Here is a 13,399-nt window from a genome sequence, read left to right on the forward strand (position 1 = left end):
GTTCACACCTTAAGAGGTCTTCAGCTGGGAACGGAGTTGGCAGTGTACAGCTTCTAACCTCTACCTGAATGTGGGGCTCTGCTCAAGCAGGCTTCGGAGCTATGGAATGCAGGTGCCCTTCCTGCAAAGCTCTTCTGGTATCCGCATTTACCTTGGTCCCTGGGGCCACTACTCTCCTCTTCTGCTAGTCTCTCATGTGCCTTAGCACAGGCATATACACACCAGAAATGCAGCCATTCTTTCTGAAACCTCCCTCCCGCACTCCCTGTATTTGAATTAATACCTTGGACTATTGTCTTACTCCACCTTTTCCTCAGCCTGGCATGACAGTAAATTCTCCATAATGGGTGATATTCTTCCCATCATGGCACAGTGCAGTGTTGTCAATTAACATCGCCTTGAATCTGGTGGCTTTGCTGCGGAATTTAGGTCAAATATACCAGGTACAACACTGGAACTCACTTATTAGTCTGCGCAGAGAATATCTAAACCAGTAGTTCTCAACCAGAGGTCTGGGGCCCCCTAGGGGGCCTCGAGCAGGTTTCAGGGGGGCCTCCAACCAGGGCCAGCATTAGACTCACTGGGGCCCAGGGCGAAAAGCTGAAGCCCCACCGTATAGGGCTGAAGCCCAGGTCCCTGAGCCCTGCCACCCAGGGCTGAAGCCTGAGCAATGTAATTTGTGGGGGCCCCTGTGGCTTGGGGCACCAGGCAGTTGCCCTGCTTGCCACCCGCTAACGTCAGCCCTGGCTTTTATATGCCAGTTATTGTGGCACAGGTGGGCCTTGGAGTTTTTTATAGCATGTTGGGGGTCCTCAGAAAGAAAAAGGTTGAGACCCTCTAATCTAAACCATTTCCCTCCCATAGCAAGTAATGTTAATGTTGTTGTGTAATGTTATATTTGTTTTATCTTTATTTTACAGCAAAGTCTGTGAAATTAAAGGAAGATCTGCTATTGCATACTGTAGCTGAGCTAAACTATGGCTTGGCACGTTTTGTCAATGAAATTCGAAGACCAAATGGAGAGAACTATACACCTGACAGCATCTATTATCTGTGTCTTGGGATTCAGGAGGTTAGTAATCAAGAAGATCCAGTATACTATGGAGCTGATGATTTGACTCTGTGTTATGCTTTAATGAAAGAATGGGGATAAGAAAATGTGGATTTATTCGTTGATAATGGCTAGGAGACATTATGAACATAGGAGCTGTGTTAATTTGGAATGCAGAGAGATGATATAAATTACATAATGGAAAGGTGTGTGTTTTGATGATGAACTACAAACACATCTGGAAATTTGAAAGAAAGGTGGTGCAACATGATGCTTTTAAACCTTGTGCTAAATGAAGGTAAGGAATGAGTTGCCTTACATTCACTTGTGTCTGACAAAAACAATTTTTCAAGTGTTGAAATTTGTGTGGATTGCCTAAGATGATCTAATGATAAAGCAGAATGAAATAGTTAACTGTATCTACACAGAAAATGAGAATTTTCACAAACTGTGGTAGTACCATTGATCACGATAATGATGACTAATTTTTCATTAGTCGATGGAGGGGACAGCTGTGTGGTGGAATGCTTATTGGGCAGAGCTGCCTTTGCTAATACTGAGCACTATTGTTAGCCTGTCTTATTTTGTGGAATGTAAAAAGGTTTAATAGTTACACAAAGTGATTTAAAATTCTGTCATACTTCAGATCAGAAAAGAGCCACTATAATTCCATTGCAGATAAACACAGTAAAAGACCATTAGATTCTTAGATAAAGAATGTGTTCCGTAACTTCTATCTTTGACGTAGAGGGGCATCTCACTTTTATTTTCTCTTTGTGGTGCACAAAGCAGTCTGTAGATTAAACATTCTAAATTCGAAGCTGAAAACAGTAAGGCTGAAAATTTCAATCAGTCCAAACCTCATTTATATATGTGTCTTCATATAGAGCACCAGCTCTTCTTTAACCAGCTCTCACCGTAGCTAAACTTTCTTATTGTTAAGGGAAGGGACTGGAATCAAATAATGAATCCCTTAAACAATCAAAAATATTTTAAGAAATTCTTCTCCAACTATTTAGTTTCTAGTGGGAGCTAGTCAATAACTTCCAAATATCTACCACAAAGAAAAGACAACATTCTTTATTTGGCAAAATATACAACATGTTTAAGAAAATGTAGTTTAATCTCAGGTAGCTTTCCACCACTGTCCTTGCATGATCTTCTATCACTCTGACATCAGAACTTTTTATTACATTTTTTAAAAAATCAGATATACAGTACTGAAAAAATAAGCCATCTGCTTATAAAATAGTGCTCTCCCAATAGTTGTACTCTCTCCAAATTGCCCTTTTATCTCCTCTGTCTTGCCTATTTTTCTGTTGCAAATATTATTTTTCTGTTGCATATATTTAATTTTAAGTTTATAGTAAGTGCTTTGTCTTGCATGGACATGAATATCAGGAATCCTAATACAAAAATAATATATTGTGACACTGGAGTAGCATTCTTTATTGATCATGCCATTGCAACTGTTGTTTGTATTTGTGTTTCATATTTTAATTGGGATAGTGCCCATAGGTCCCAATGGGGTTTAGGGCTCAGTTGTGCTAGATGCTGTTCAAACACATAGGAAGAAATGGTCTCTGCACTAAAGATCTTACAGTCCACAAAGACAAAAATGAATTGGGGATTAGAGGATATACACACACGAGCAGTCAAGGTGACAGCAAGTACACTTGTTAATGCCAGATTTTGTGCATTTTAAGGAAGGTATCCTCAGGTGCCTTTCTCCCTTCTCTGCAAGCAGAAGCAGGTTCAGACTTTCTCCTGGGGCCTAGCAATGAGAATATTTTTAACTTACATTGTACTAAATTTGATCCCATTGTCCCTATGTGGAATAAAACACAACTCAATTCTTAGGTCATTACATCCCTTCCTCCTAGCTGACAACCCTAGACTGAAATCCGTGGAATGGAGAATAAGTATAACTTCCAGGAAAACTGTTAAAGGACTTAAGCAGAAGGGGCTTTAGTAAGTTAGGAAGGCTTATGTCAGATATTAGTTGTTAAAGGATTTTGCTAGTAATAAAACAAAATTAATATGAAAAAAACCCCTCAGACTTGTATATTCAAATAAACCAGATGACTACTCTATGGAGGAAAACTAAATTGAGAGATCAGTACATTAGGGGAAATTATGATTGCAACAAATTTTACCAGAAGAAAAGTGTATGCTCTTTTCAGATCAAAGGAGTAACATTTATATTGAGGAAGAAAGCTGAGAAATTATCAAGGCAGGCAAAAAAAAACCCCTAATGAATTGAGAACAATATTAAGCCTTCACTCAGATACAGTGGAAATTCCCATGGCTCTAAATCTAATCAGCATGTTTTAGTAACTTAGTATTGGAACTTGTACTAATACTGTCCAACAGGTTGTTGGGGAACGCAGAGGAAAGGACAGAGAACATTTCTTCCCCCCAGTAGAATTACCATAGTTTTGGGACTAGATAGTGTAGCACAGATGAGCCTTATTCTCTGTTAGGTATAGGCTTTGAGCATAATGGGGGTTGTGTAGAAACCTTACTTGTATTAGTTTTTCTGACTTTGATATATTTTGAAAGCACATAAGAATATATTTTTAAATGGGACACTTGGAAAAAAGCATCAGTATGTTCAGGACCAGGTAAATGTGTTAACTAAAATAAGGATAAAAAATAAGTAGAGGGATCCTCTTGAGATTCCTTATACAGACTTGTTGCGATATCTGATTTAGAACTGTGATAAATTCAAAATTGCATATCTGCAGTATTGAAAATATTTGTAAGGGTTTTAAGTTTTCAAGAAAGCATTTTTGTAAATGTATCCATTACAGATCAATTCTCTGAACTATGTATTCAGAGACTTAAGACTTCAAAGAAAGTGTACGGATTCATTTTTCCTTATTGTAAGACTAAGTGCAAAGATAAGGTAGTCCAGATATGCTGAACTTCTGCTTAATACATATACGTGCTGTGTTTTAATGTTATTTCAAGGATGTGTACAGAAAAAGATGCCATTTCCAGAAGTGAGAACATGTTTTTCAGTCTATCACTTTTATTGTATTCACTAGCAACAGGCTTGTTTTCACTACGATAATACTGAAGTGGAAGTTTTAAGAAGCCAATACTCCATTTCTTAGAAATGTCTCCAGAGAGGATAATGTCAAATACTAGTATAGCCCTCATAATTAATTCTTCGTCAATGTTCAAAAGAGCAACCACTTCTGTCTGCAAGATCAAGAGGATTAAGATAATTAGACATTAGACTGCTGAATATTCAGGCGCCTTGCACAGTCTACCAGTTTTCTTGTAATGCTGCATATCATTACCATGAGTAAATATTTTTCTTTGCTCTGTGTTAGAAGTAACGGTAATTCTGTCATTTGTATTGTTGTCAGTAATCACATTTTACATTTAAAATGTCGTCCTGCTAAAAATGTATCTACTCTGAAGACTTAGCTGGAAATGAAAAATAAGTGTTGGTGCCATATCTAAATACTTTGGTTTTTAGAGATTTTTAAAAAATCCTGTTCATTGATGTGAATTACGCTTCTAATTAAACCAATATTTTTATCTTTAATATTTTCTCCAATATTTTTATCTTTAATTTTGTTGTACCCAATATTAGATGTTATGTGACTTAAATGCTACACTACTTTGTTTTATAGCCAGCCTACAACTGCTATACTATTAAAAAATTTCATTGTTTTCTGAGAAGAAATGCTGGCTCATAACACATTGTTTTGTCACTAATTCTCCCAACACAGTAAATATTCTTTGTTCTTCTTGTTTTTAGTACTTGTATGGAAGCAATCGAAAAGACAATATATTTGTTAATCCAAGCTACCAGACATTTGAGCAGGAATTAAATAAAATCCTTAAAAGTTGGCAACCAAGCATACTTCCGGATGGTAATTTTCTTTTTTGTCATGTACAGTCTTCTGTTAACAGTTGTGCACTCTTAAGCATGCACATATACACAAATATTTTGTGCCTTGTGATGGTGATTGGTAACATCGAAACAAATAAATAAAATTGTTGTGTGTCATTCACCTTGCCTGCCTGCCCCCCACGACCCACCCCCTTCCCCCCCCCCATCATTGCAGGGGATGAGGTCAGCAGCCCTTCAAAGAAGATGCGTCAGCACTAAGACTACTTAGGAAGTGGCAGGGAAAGGTGAACCTGTATCCCTTCACTCCTGTAAGACATCTGGTACAGTTTAGGGGAGGAACACCCACACTAGCCATGCACACCCAACAGAGGAGAGAACAGAAGGCCTGGGCGGCATCACTTGTGCTGCCTCCTCTCTTCCAAAAGGAATCTGGGTCCTTTTCAGAATATGGGGGGTGAAATAAACCCCATCATTCACCACCCCAAGAATGGGAGAGGTAACTCTGGGGGGCTGTGGCCATCACTCCCTCTTTGAAGCTGGAGCAGTCCTGAGAATAAGAGGACAAACAACCCACTTCTGAAAAAAAGATGGGAGAGAGTTTAGTATGTGTGAAGAGCATTGTAGGGTGCTCAGTGGGGCTGGGAAGTTAGGCACTTTGAGGTGACAGGGAATCATTTAAGTACCTGGTGAGTCCCACACATGCACCCACCCGCATAACCTCTCAGCCTCAGCTGGAGTGGGCAGATCTCCTGTGATGAGTTGCGGGGGGAGTGGGGTGTGTGTCTGTGAGGTAGGAGAGGAACTAATTTCTAGTCTCCTCTGCCCTCTCTCCCAGTAGATCAGAATGCTGCCAGGAAAGATGAGCTTAGTGGTCCAGCTAACAGCATCACTCAGGGAGCTGAGCACACAAGACCAGGTTCTGTAATTCTTGTGTTCCCTGCTGTACCCCACACTCCCACAGCACTCTTTCCCATCTCTCTTTGGAGGGGGCTGTTTACAGTCTTATTTTCAGGGTTGCTCCTGCTCCAGTGGGATGGGGCAGTCACAATTTTTCTGTCCCAGACCTTCCCAATTTCTGGGGGGAGGTCCAATTCCAATGTCTCCCCCATTTCTGGAGTATAGGGTTGTTTCTCTCCCTATCTCTCAAATTACTGCAGGTTTTTGGGGAATAGAGGAAGGGGTAAAAGTGCTATTTCTCAGCCCCTCTCGTTTCTTCCCTCTTGGGATTGTAGGCTGTCAAGTTACCCTAGAATTTTTCTACCGTAAACCCATGAGGAGGAGGGAGGTGCACCTTTCTTTTCTCCCTTTCCTCCAGTTATCTTGGATCTGCTGTAGCCTCTTTGGGTAGCAACTGCTGGCCTAGCTGACTCCTCCAGCTAAAGTGATACAGGAGTCCTTTCTGGATGAGGCTTTTATCTGCAATCAGAAAATTGAGAGGGTCAGTCAGGGGCCCTTACATGTGCCAAAAAACTTAAAAACCCAACCCAAAAACATGAGTGTTTTCTTATGAAAGGACTGAGGTTGGTCACTTTCTCTAACCTTCACTTTTTTATGAAGTGACATCATTATGAGAGTGACAATTTAAGTATCCTGTTGAAATAGTTTAACAAAAAAGTGTTGCGTATGTGTCTTGCTTATGTGGAAATTGCCTTTTTCTCTTCCTGAATCAGTGAGTTTCAGTTTCTCCTCTTAGGGATGTGGGCAGAGTTTTCCATTGAGAATTGAACATTTTGTTTGATTTTTGCAGTTGATAGAAGTTACTGATTCTTTTAAATGTGGGTTGTTTGCTTCATTGTATTTTCTCTAATACATTTTTTTTTTCCCCTGGAAGGGTCAATATTCTCTCGAGTTGAAGAAGATTATCTTTGGAGGATAAAACAGCTAGGATCACACTCTCCATTTGCTCTTCTGAATACACTGTTCTACTTTAACACTAAATATTTTGGCCTGAAAACAGTGGAGCAGCACTTAAGACTTTCCTTTGGCACTGTTTTTAGACAGTGGAAAAAGAATCCTCGAACAATGGACAGCAAAGCTTGTCTTCGATATCAAGTTTCTTCCCTTTGTGGAGCTGATAGTGAAGGTATTATTGACTGTTTCAAAATAAGTATTGCAGGGGCATCCAAATTTTGCCCAAATGAGGGCGACTCTGGCACCTTGCCAGGAGCCTGAAGGGACACTGCCTCATTTGCATAAAACTGAGCAGATTGTAGCTACTGGATCTTTAATATGAATTTGTGCTCTGCAGAGACTACAAGATCCCTGCATTAAATATTGCATCTTGATCCAAGTAGCCTCCGTGTCAAATGCTGGAACCTTGTCTATGGGCTACATCTCTAGTTTAGAGATGCAAGTGACTGCATTGCAGTATTCTGGGTTGTACTTTTGTTCACCCTAATCTATTATGTTAAATATACAGATGAAATTACCTAATGTTTTCAAGTTTGAGCTTAGGTGGGTTTTTTCCTTTTTAAAGATAAAATTACTACTGGAAAAAGGAAACATGAAGATGATGAGCCAGTGTTTGAACAAATTGAAAACACATCAAATCCTGCTAGATGTCCTGTGAAAATGTTTGAGTGCTATCTATCTAAGAGGTAAGTGTTTCATGGACTAGTATAGGTATGTTTTTTAGAGTTGTGAGGGAGTTGCAGAAGGAGAGACTATTATGGTGCAATGTGAAATAATAATAAAGTGAATGTAGTGCTTGGAGAAAGTGGCAGATTGAAAGCACTGAAATTTGCAGCACAAACTTCCCCCTTCTGTTCTGCAGAAAGACACTCTAGGGGTCAGAGTATGGTTTGGTTTCTATATCTATTAAATCATGAGAATCTCAGACTTGCCAACAGGAGACCCAGCTGGTTCAGATATTGATGATGTGTCTTGTGGTGTGCATATATGTTCACTAATTGGACTGCAAAACCGTCTTATTTTATATAGGCCTTCAGGATGGCAACAACTTTCAGTTACTACTGATTTCTGGATTTGGTAACCTAGGCCTATAAAGCTCCATTATCCTTTGATTCCCTCTGTTTAGACGTTAAATAAGAATGTGAATGGTATAAAAGAAAACCACAAGGTATTTAAACTTGGAGAGATTCAAATACTCAACCCCAAGGTAGTGCCTTTTATTTGTGGTGATAATAGGTGGTTATTCCAAGCAAATATTCTCTATTTTTATAAAGACAAGTATTTTAATTTTTTTCTGTTACTGATTGAAAGACTCTCAAACAGCTGTAATTCTGCTCTTAACAGACGCCAGCTGCATACTAGTATTCTTTTGGTTTCTTCAGAATGAAATAAATATTAGTTTGAGCAAACATGATCATTCCCACTTCCCCTACATTCTTTATATTGCTTGTAAATTGATGAATTGGTGTTAAGGGCCCAATTCTGTAATTCTCAGTCAGGCAAAAATCCCACTGAAAATAAATTGCACATTAGTTACAATTTGATGAAAAGTTCTATTATGTAGGTAAATATTATGGAGTAATTTTTTTAAAAAAATTACTCCATTTTATTCTCATTTGAAGACTGCTGCTTATATGGTAGATTTCAAGTTCGGATGGTTTTGTTGTAGCCCAGGCAGAATACATGCTTAGAATTTTTTCACAATGAGAAAGGGCAATTTTTTCACTAGCTTATCACTTAGAAATGGATGAATGGTTTTTCAAAAAGCTAATTTTTTTTTTAAAAAAAGCTTCAGGCCAACAAAACTTAGAAAATTTCATTTCAAAAGTTGAATGTTTTGGAAATGTATATGTGGTAGAAAACTGAAGGACTTAAAATGGGAAACATTTTACAACTTTTTAATAATCTAAGAAGTTCCATAGAAATTTCACAAAGTATAATATAAAGGACAAAATGTTTTAGCATACTGCACTTTATCCTTAAAAAGTGAAGATACAATTTGAAATGTATGGCAGAAACAAAGTCCAAGTATAGAATTTACCTCTTTAGTTTCTCACTGTGGTTTTCAGTGGTCTATTAAAAATTTGAAAACCAGTTCCCATTAAATAGTCCTTGCCCTGCTAAAATTTGTTTGCTTAGACACTAGAATCACACACCTTGGGAGGATAGTATGTAATTGCATATTGTAGAGGTAGATTTTTGTTAACTACTGCAATGTAGCCAGTAGATGGAGTATACAAAACACTTTCAAGAAACTAACTTGAAAAGAGTGAAAGGAGAGAGAAAAGCAAACAGTTTTAGAAGCTTCCAAAATAGCTCTTCTGTTCCTAATGATGTCACAATTTTAAAGTACAATATCTTAGAATGGGTCTCGGTTATTCTCCCTATTGCAATTGCAGGCTCTCTATCCTGGTCTTGTTTGCTGCCACACCTTGTTAATACCCTGACCCAATGGAGGAGAGGTTTCCTGCACTCTTGAAATTATTTTGTAAATATATCTTTTGAAACAATATTTAATTAAAACTGTTCTCTCAATTTTCAAGTAAGTGGGTTTTGAAATTGGTACCTGAGAATCAGCTGACAACCTGCAGCTGAAATTTTAAAGGGACACCTCTCACTTTCAGCTGCTGGCATCATTTCGTAGACTGCTTCAACAGAAACAGATCTGATTGTTGAGAATCAGTTGAGGAGATTAAAATGTTTAAATGTAATATTTCAAATCCAAACAACTTCCAACAATTATGTCTGTTTCTATCAAAGTAGGAAAGTAACTGGTTTTCCAGCTGAGTGAGGCTATGTCTACGCTACTGCAGTAAGTCGACCTATGCTATGTACCTTAGGTCGAGTTACAGCGGGGTCTACACCGCGGGGGGTCGACGGGAGAAACTCTCCCATCAACTTACCTTACTCTTCTCATCAGTGGTAGAGTACAGGGGTTGACTGGAGAGCAATCTGCTGTTGATTTGGCAGGTCTTTTCTAGACCCACTAAATCGACCGCCGGTTGATCAATCTCAGCGCGTCAATCTTGGCTGTAGTGTAGATTTTCCCTGAGATCTCAATGTCTGCAATCTGCAAGTGCCAGTCCGGAAAAGCCAGCTAAATACTTCAAGCCAAAAAGCATGTCCCAGTACTATGGGCTCTTAAAATCTGTAGTATTTAAGGGGGAGGAGAATAATTTAAAAATATAATAATAAAATTGTTGACTTTCTCTGGGCAGCTTTGTGTTGAGAATTTCCTTAAGAATCCTCTCCACTGGCTTAAAGAATGCTGAGATGCATCTGAGCCACAACAGCACCAAGTTCACCAGATTTGCATGGCTCACTAGGAAACTGCAAAGCAGCTTCATAGGAAAAACAAGAGGACCCATATAATAGGGACCCAGGAGCAAAGGGAGCAAGATAGTAAGGCCTATGCCAAACAGCCAAACCTTGGAGAGAAAAGGCAGGAAATGGGTTTTTGAGTTTTTTCTCTCCTAAGACCGGCCATACTGGATCAGACCATAGGTCCAATCTAGCCCAATATCCTGTCTTCTTACAGTGGCCAATGCCAGGTGCCCCAGAGGGAATGAACAGAACAGGTAATCATCAAGTGATCCATTCCTGGTCCCCCATTCCCAGCTTCTGGCAAACATACGCAAGGGGCATCATCCCTGCCCATCCTGGCTAATAGCCATTGATGAACCTATCCTCCATGAATTTATCTAGTTCTTTTTTGAACTTTGTTATAGTCTTGGACTTCGCAACATCCTCTGGCAAAAAGTTCCACAGGTTGACAGTGCATTAACCTTCTTAATTTTAAGGAAATATATAATAGTTTTTAGTGTATAGGGAACTACAGCACCTTAGATCGAAAAGCAACCTCAGTTGGACAAGAATGGTTCAAGCCATTTATGCCACCATAAGGTCCCATTTTCAAACCAGAAGGCAGTATTTTTCCACATAATCCTCAACTCCTAATATGTATATGCATAGTTATAGTTGTACACACAAGATGTTAAAAATCAAAACTTGTATAGATTTGTCATGTGAAACTGACTCTTTTGACCATTTTTTTTCCTTTTAGCCCACAGAATCTTAATCAGAGAATGGATGTGTTCTATTTACAACCGGAATGCTCCGTTTCCTCAGATAGCCCTGTCTGGTATACTTCCACTTCACTGGACCGCAACACTTTGGAACACATGCTCGTACGGGTTCTTTTAGTAAAAGATATTTATGATAAAGACAATTATGAACTGGATGAAGATATAGATTAAAACAAACTTCCAAAAGCTGTCAGGAAAAACAAAACAGCATTAGATAGTCATGCTGCTAGATCTTTATTATGGAAACCATTTCAAGTTTACTCTTCGTTTTATGAGTTTTGTAGCAGTGTACCCTGACCTGGGTATTACCATGTAAATAATCCGTGAGTGAAAGTTGCCATTATCCTACGTAGTGGTTTTAGGATACTTAACAAACACATTCAAATTCTTTTTTTTTTTATTATTATTTATTTGATTAGGTATGTTTGTAACTTTTTACATTGCAAAATATGAATGAGAATGTGCCATGTGTAATTTTTTTTCTTGTAGTAAGAAACATCCATATTGCACAGCTCTACTGTTGCAAGCTTCCTTGAAAGGAGGCTCTTTTACTGGGTTCTTCAACCAGATGGTTGTGTATGGGTAGCACTACTAAAGTTTAGAACTTGCTGTGTCTTTCAGAATTTTTAAATAAATTGTAAACTATTAGGTTTTTTACTTTTTAGTTACTGAAGCCTTATAAGGTTATGTAGAGAGATTCCATCTTATGTACCAAAAATAGACAAAAGAGAATGCTGTCAATATTGGTGTACTGTAATGTGAATCTATATTGGTGAAAACAACTTTTTTGTTGCCCTTATTAAAAACCTTAGTGTCCTTTCCTTATTTGTGACTCTCTGAATTGCCCCTTCAAATAAAATATATATTAAAAATGAGATAAGCGTAAGGCATGTGATCATCTAGACATTTATTTTGTAAAAATGTCTGATGGCAATGCTGTAATTTTCTTTTCCATTTTTATTTTGCCAAACATAAATGCTGGTACCCCGTATTTCTGTACATCAGTCCTTCATAGCCTTAGCAAAAGGGACTTTAATGCAGTATTACAAAAAGTAATACAGTGTACTACATTTTTAAACTTTTTTCATTTGTCATTGCTATGCTGTACTTAAATACAACTAACATTTGATTGGGTTGTCAGAGTTCTTTTAACTAATGTCTCCATTAAAAAAACAGAAGACACATGAAGTGGCAGAAAGTCAAAAGATAATTTTTAAAACATCTGCTGTCCTTTGTTCTATGTCTGTTCAATATATTTATTCTGCATAAGGAATCTGATTTCCAGATGTATATGTTTAGCCTCTGAAGTTTTGTTTGTTCCCTGCTCTTGTTTGACTAATGCAGGCAATATGGTGGTTTGTGCAATGATATTTCCTGTGGTACTCAAGAAATCATAGTACAGCATTCTACTATAAAGTAGGTAATTGGTATGGTATTCCTAATGATTTAAGAATCTAGTGATAAGAATCAATTATTGCTGAGATGAGAGAAAGAAAATGGTTTTTATAGATCTGATCGCCATGAGATTCATTTCCTGCAAAGATGCACAACTTTTTCATTTTCCTTTATTATAGAAGAATGGATATAGGGATGCTTGCTGCTAGTGCTTTGTTTTGATAAAGAAATTTATTTAAATTTCTGCTACTCTCTTCTGACCATGAGTGTGTATTAATTTTAGATATACTACTAATAGAAAAGCAGATGAATATATACATTTTTAATTTCTTTATTTTGATTGGCTGAATTGGCACCAGGTCCCCCAAAAGAATTGCAGTTGTTCCATTGCCTGGAAAATCGGGCAACGTTTTACAGCAATAGTCAATAGATTATCTAACCTATAATGCTCAGTAATCTGTTGACTGTTGCTGTGAAATGTTTCCTGATTTTCCAGGCCATGGCGCAACTTCAGTAACTAAAACATTACTTAATGCCTGTTTTTTCAAGCAACAGCAGTATAAAAATATTCTTGAGATAGAAAAGTTAACTTGATTGTAAAATAAATTTCAAGCATTATAATCACAGTTTTAATATTTCTATGTTTTGGGATCTGAGTTTCCAATTTAGTGAAGTACTTAAGTACAAACTTAACTGTAAGCAAATGAATAGTCCTATTGAGTTCAGTGAGACTACAATATTACTAACCTGCTTAAAGTTAAGCATGTGTTTGAAACCTCAGGTCAGCAAAGCACTTAAGTATATGCTTAACTTTGAGAGATACTTAAATTTAAACTATAAATGTTTAACTAGTTATGTGCTTATGTGCTTTTCTAAAACCAGTAAGAGACCCAGTTTCAGGAAGGTCCATAAGCATGTGCTTATGTCCATCCCTGTTGAGGACAATACTTCAGCACTGATTCAAGAAAGCACTTAATGTTTGACTTTGTGTTTAAATTAAGTATATGCTGGTATGTTTTGCCTGAAGCAGAAGCTAACCTGGTGTCCTCAAAATTAGATTATGGATATCCTTTGAGTAAATAGGGA

The 13,399-nt window shown here is 37.7% G+C and overlaps 1 protein-coding gene across 8 annotated transcripts in view; it reads left to right on the plus strand.

Moving 5' to 3' along the window:
• Positions 1–11,739, plus strand: part of ZMYM2 (zinc finger MYM-type containing 2) — a 186,893-nt gene extending 175,154 nt beyond the window's left edge. For 7 of the 8 annotated variants that reach the window (XM_073339493.1, XM_073339533.1, XM_073339542.1 and 4 more), the window contains 5 exons: positions 921–1,072; positions 4,827–4,941; positions 6,754–7,005; positions 7,399–7,519; positions 10,897–11,739. In XM_073339493.1, the coding sequence (XP_073195594.1) occupies positions 921–1,072; positions 4,827–4,941; positions 6,754–7,005; positions 7,399–7,519; positions 10,897–11,089 (833 nt within the window). In that variant the 3' untranslated portion in view covers positions 11,090–11,739. Of the gene's footprint in view, positions 1–920; positions 1,073–4,826; positions 4,942–6,753; positions 7,006–7,398; positions 7,520–10,896 lie in introns of those variants that run through there. The other variant, XM_073339551.1, reaches the window with a different exon arrangement.
• The last annotated feature ends 1,660 nt before the right edge of the window (positions 11,740–13,399 follow it).

This window comes from Lepidochelys kempii, chromosome 1 (assembly GCF_965140265.1).
Source record: "Lepidochelys kempii isolate rLepKem1 chromosome 1, rLepKem1.hap2, whole genome shotgun sequence".
Classification (NCBI taxonomy): domain Eukaryota; kingdom Metazoa; phylum Chordata; order Testudines; family Cheloniidae; genus Lepidochelys; species Lepidochelys kempii.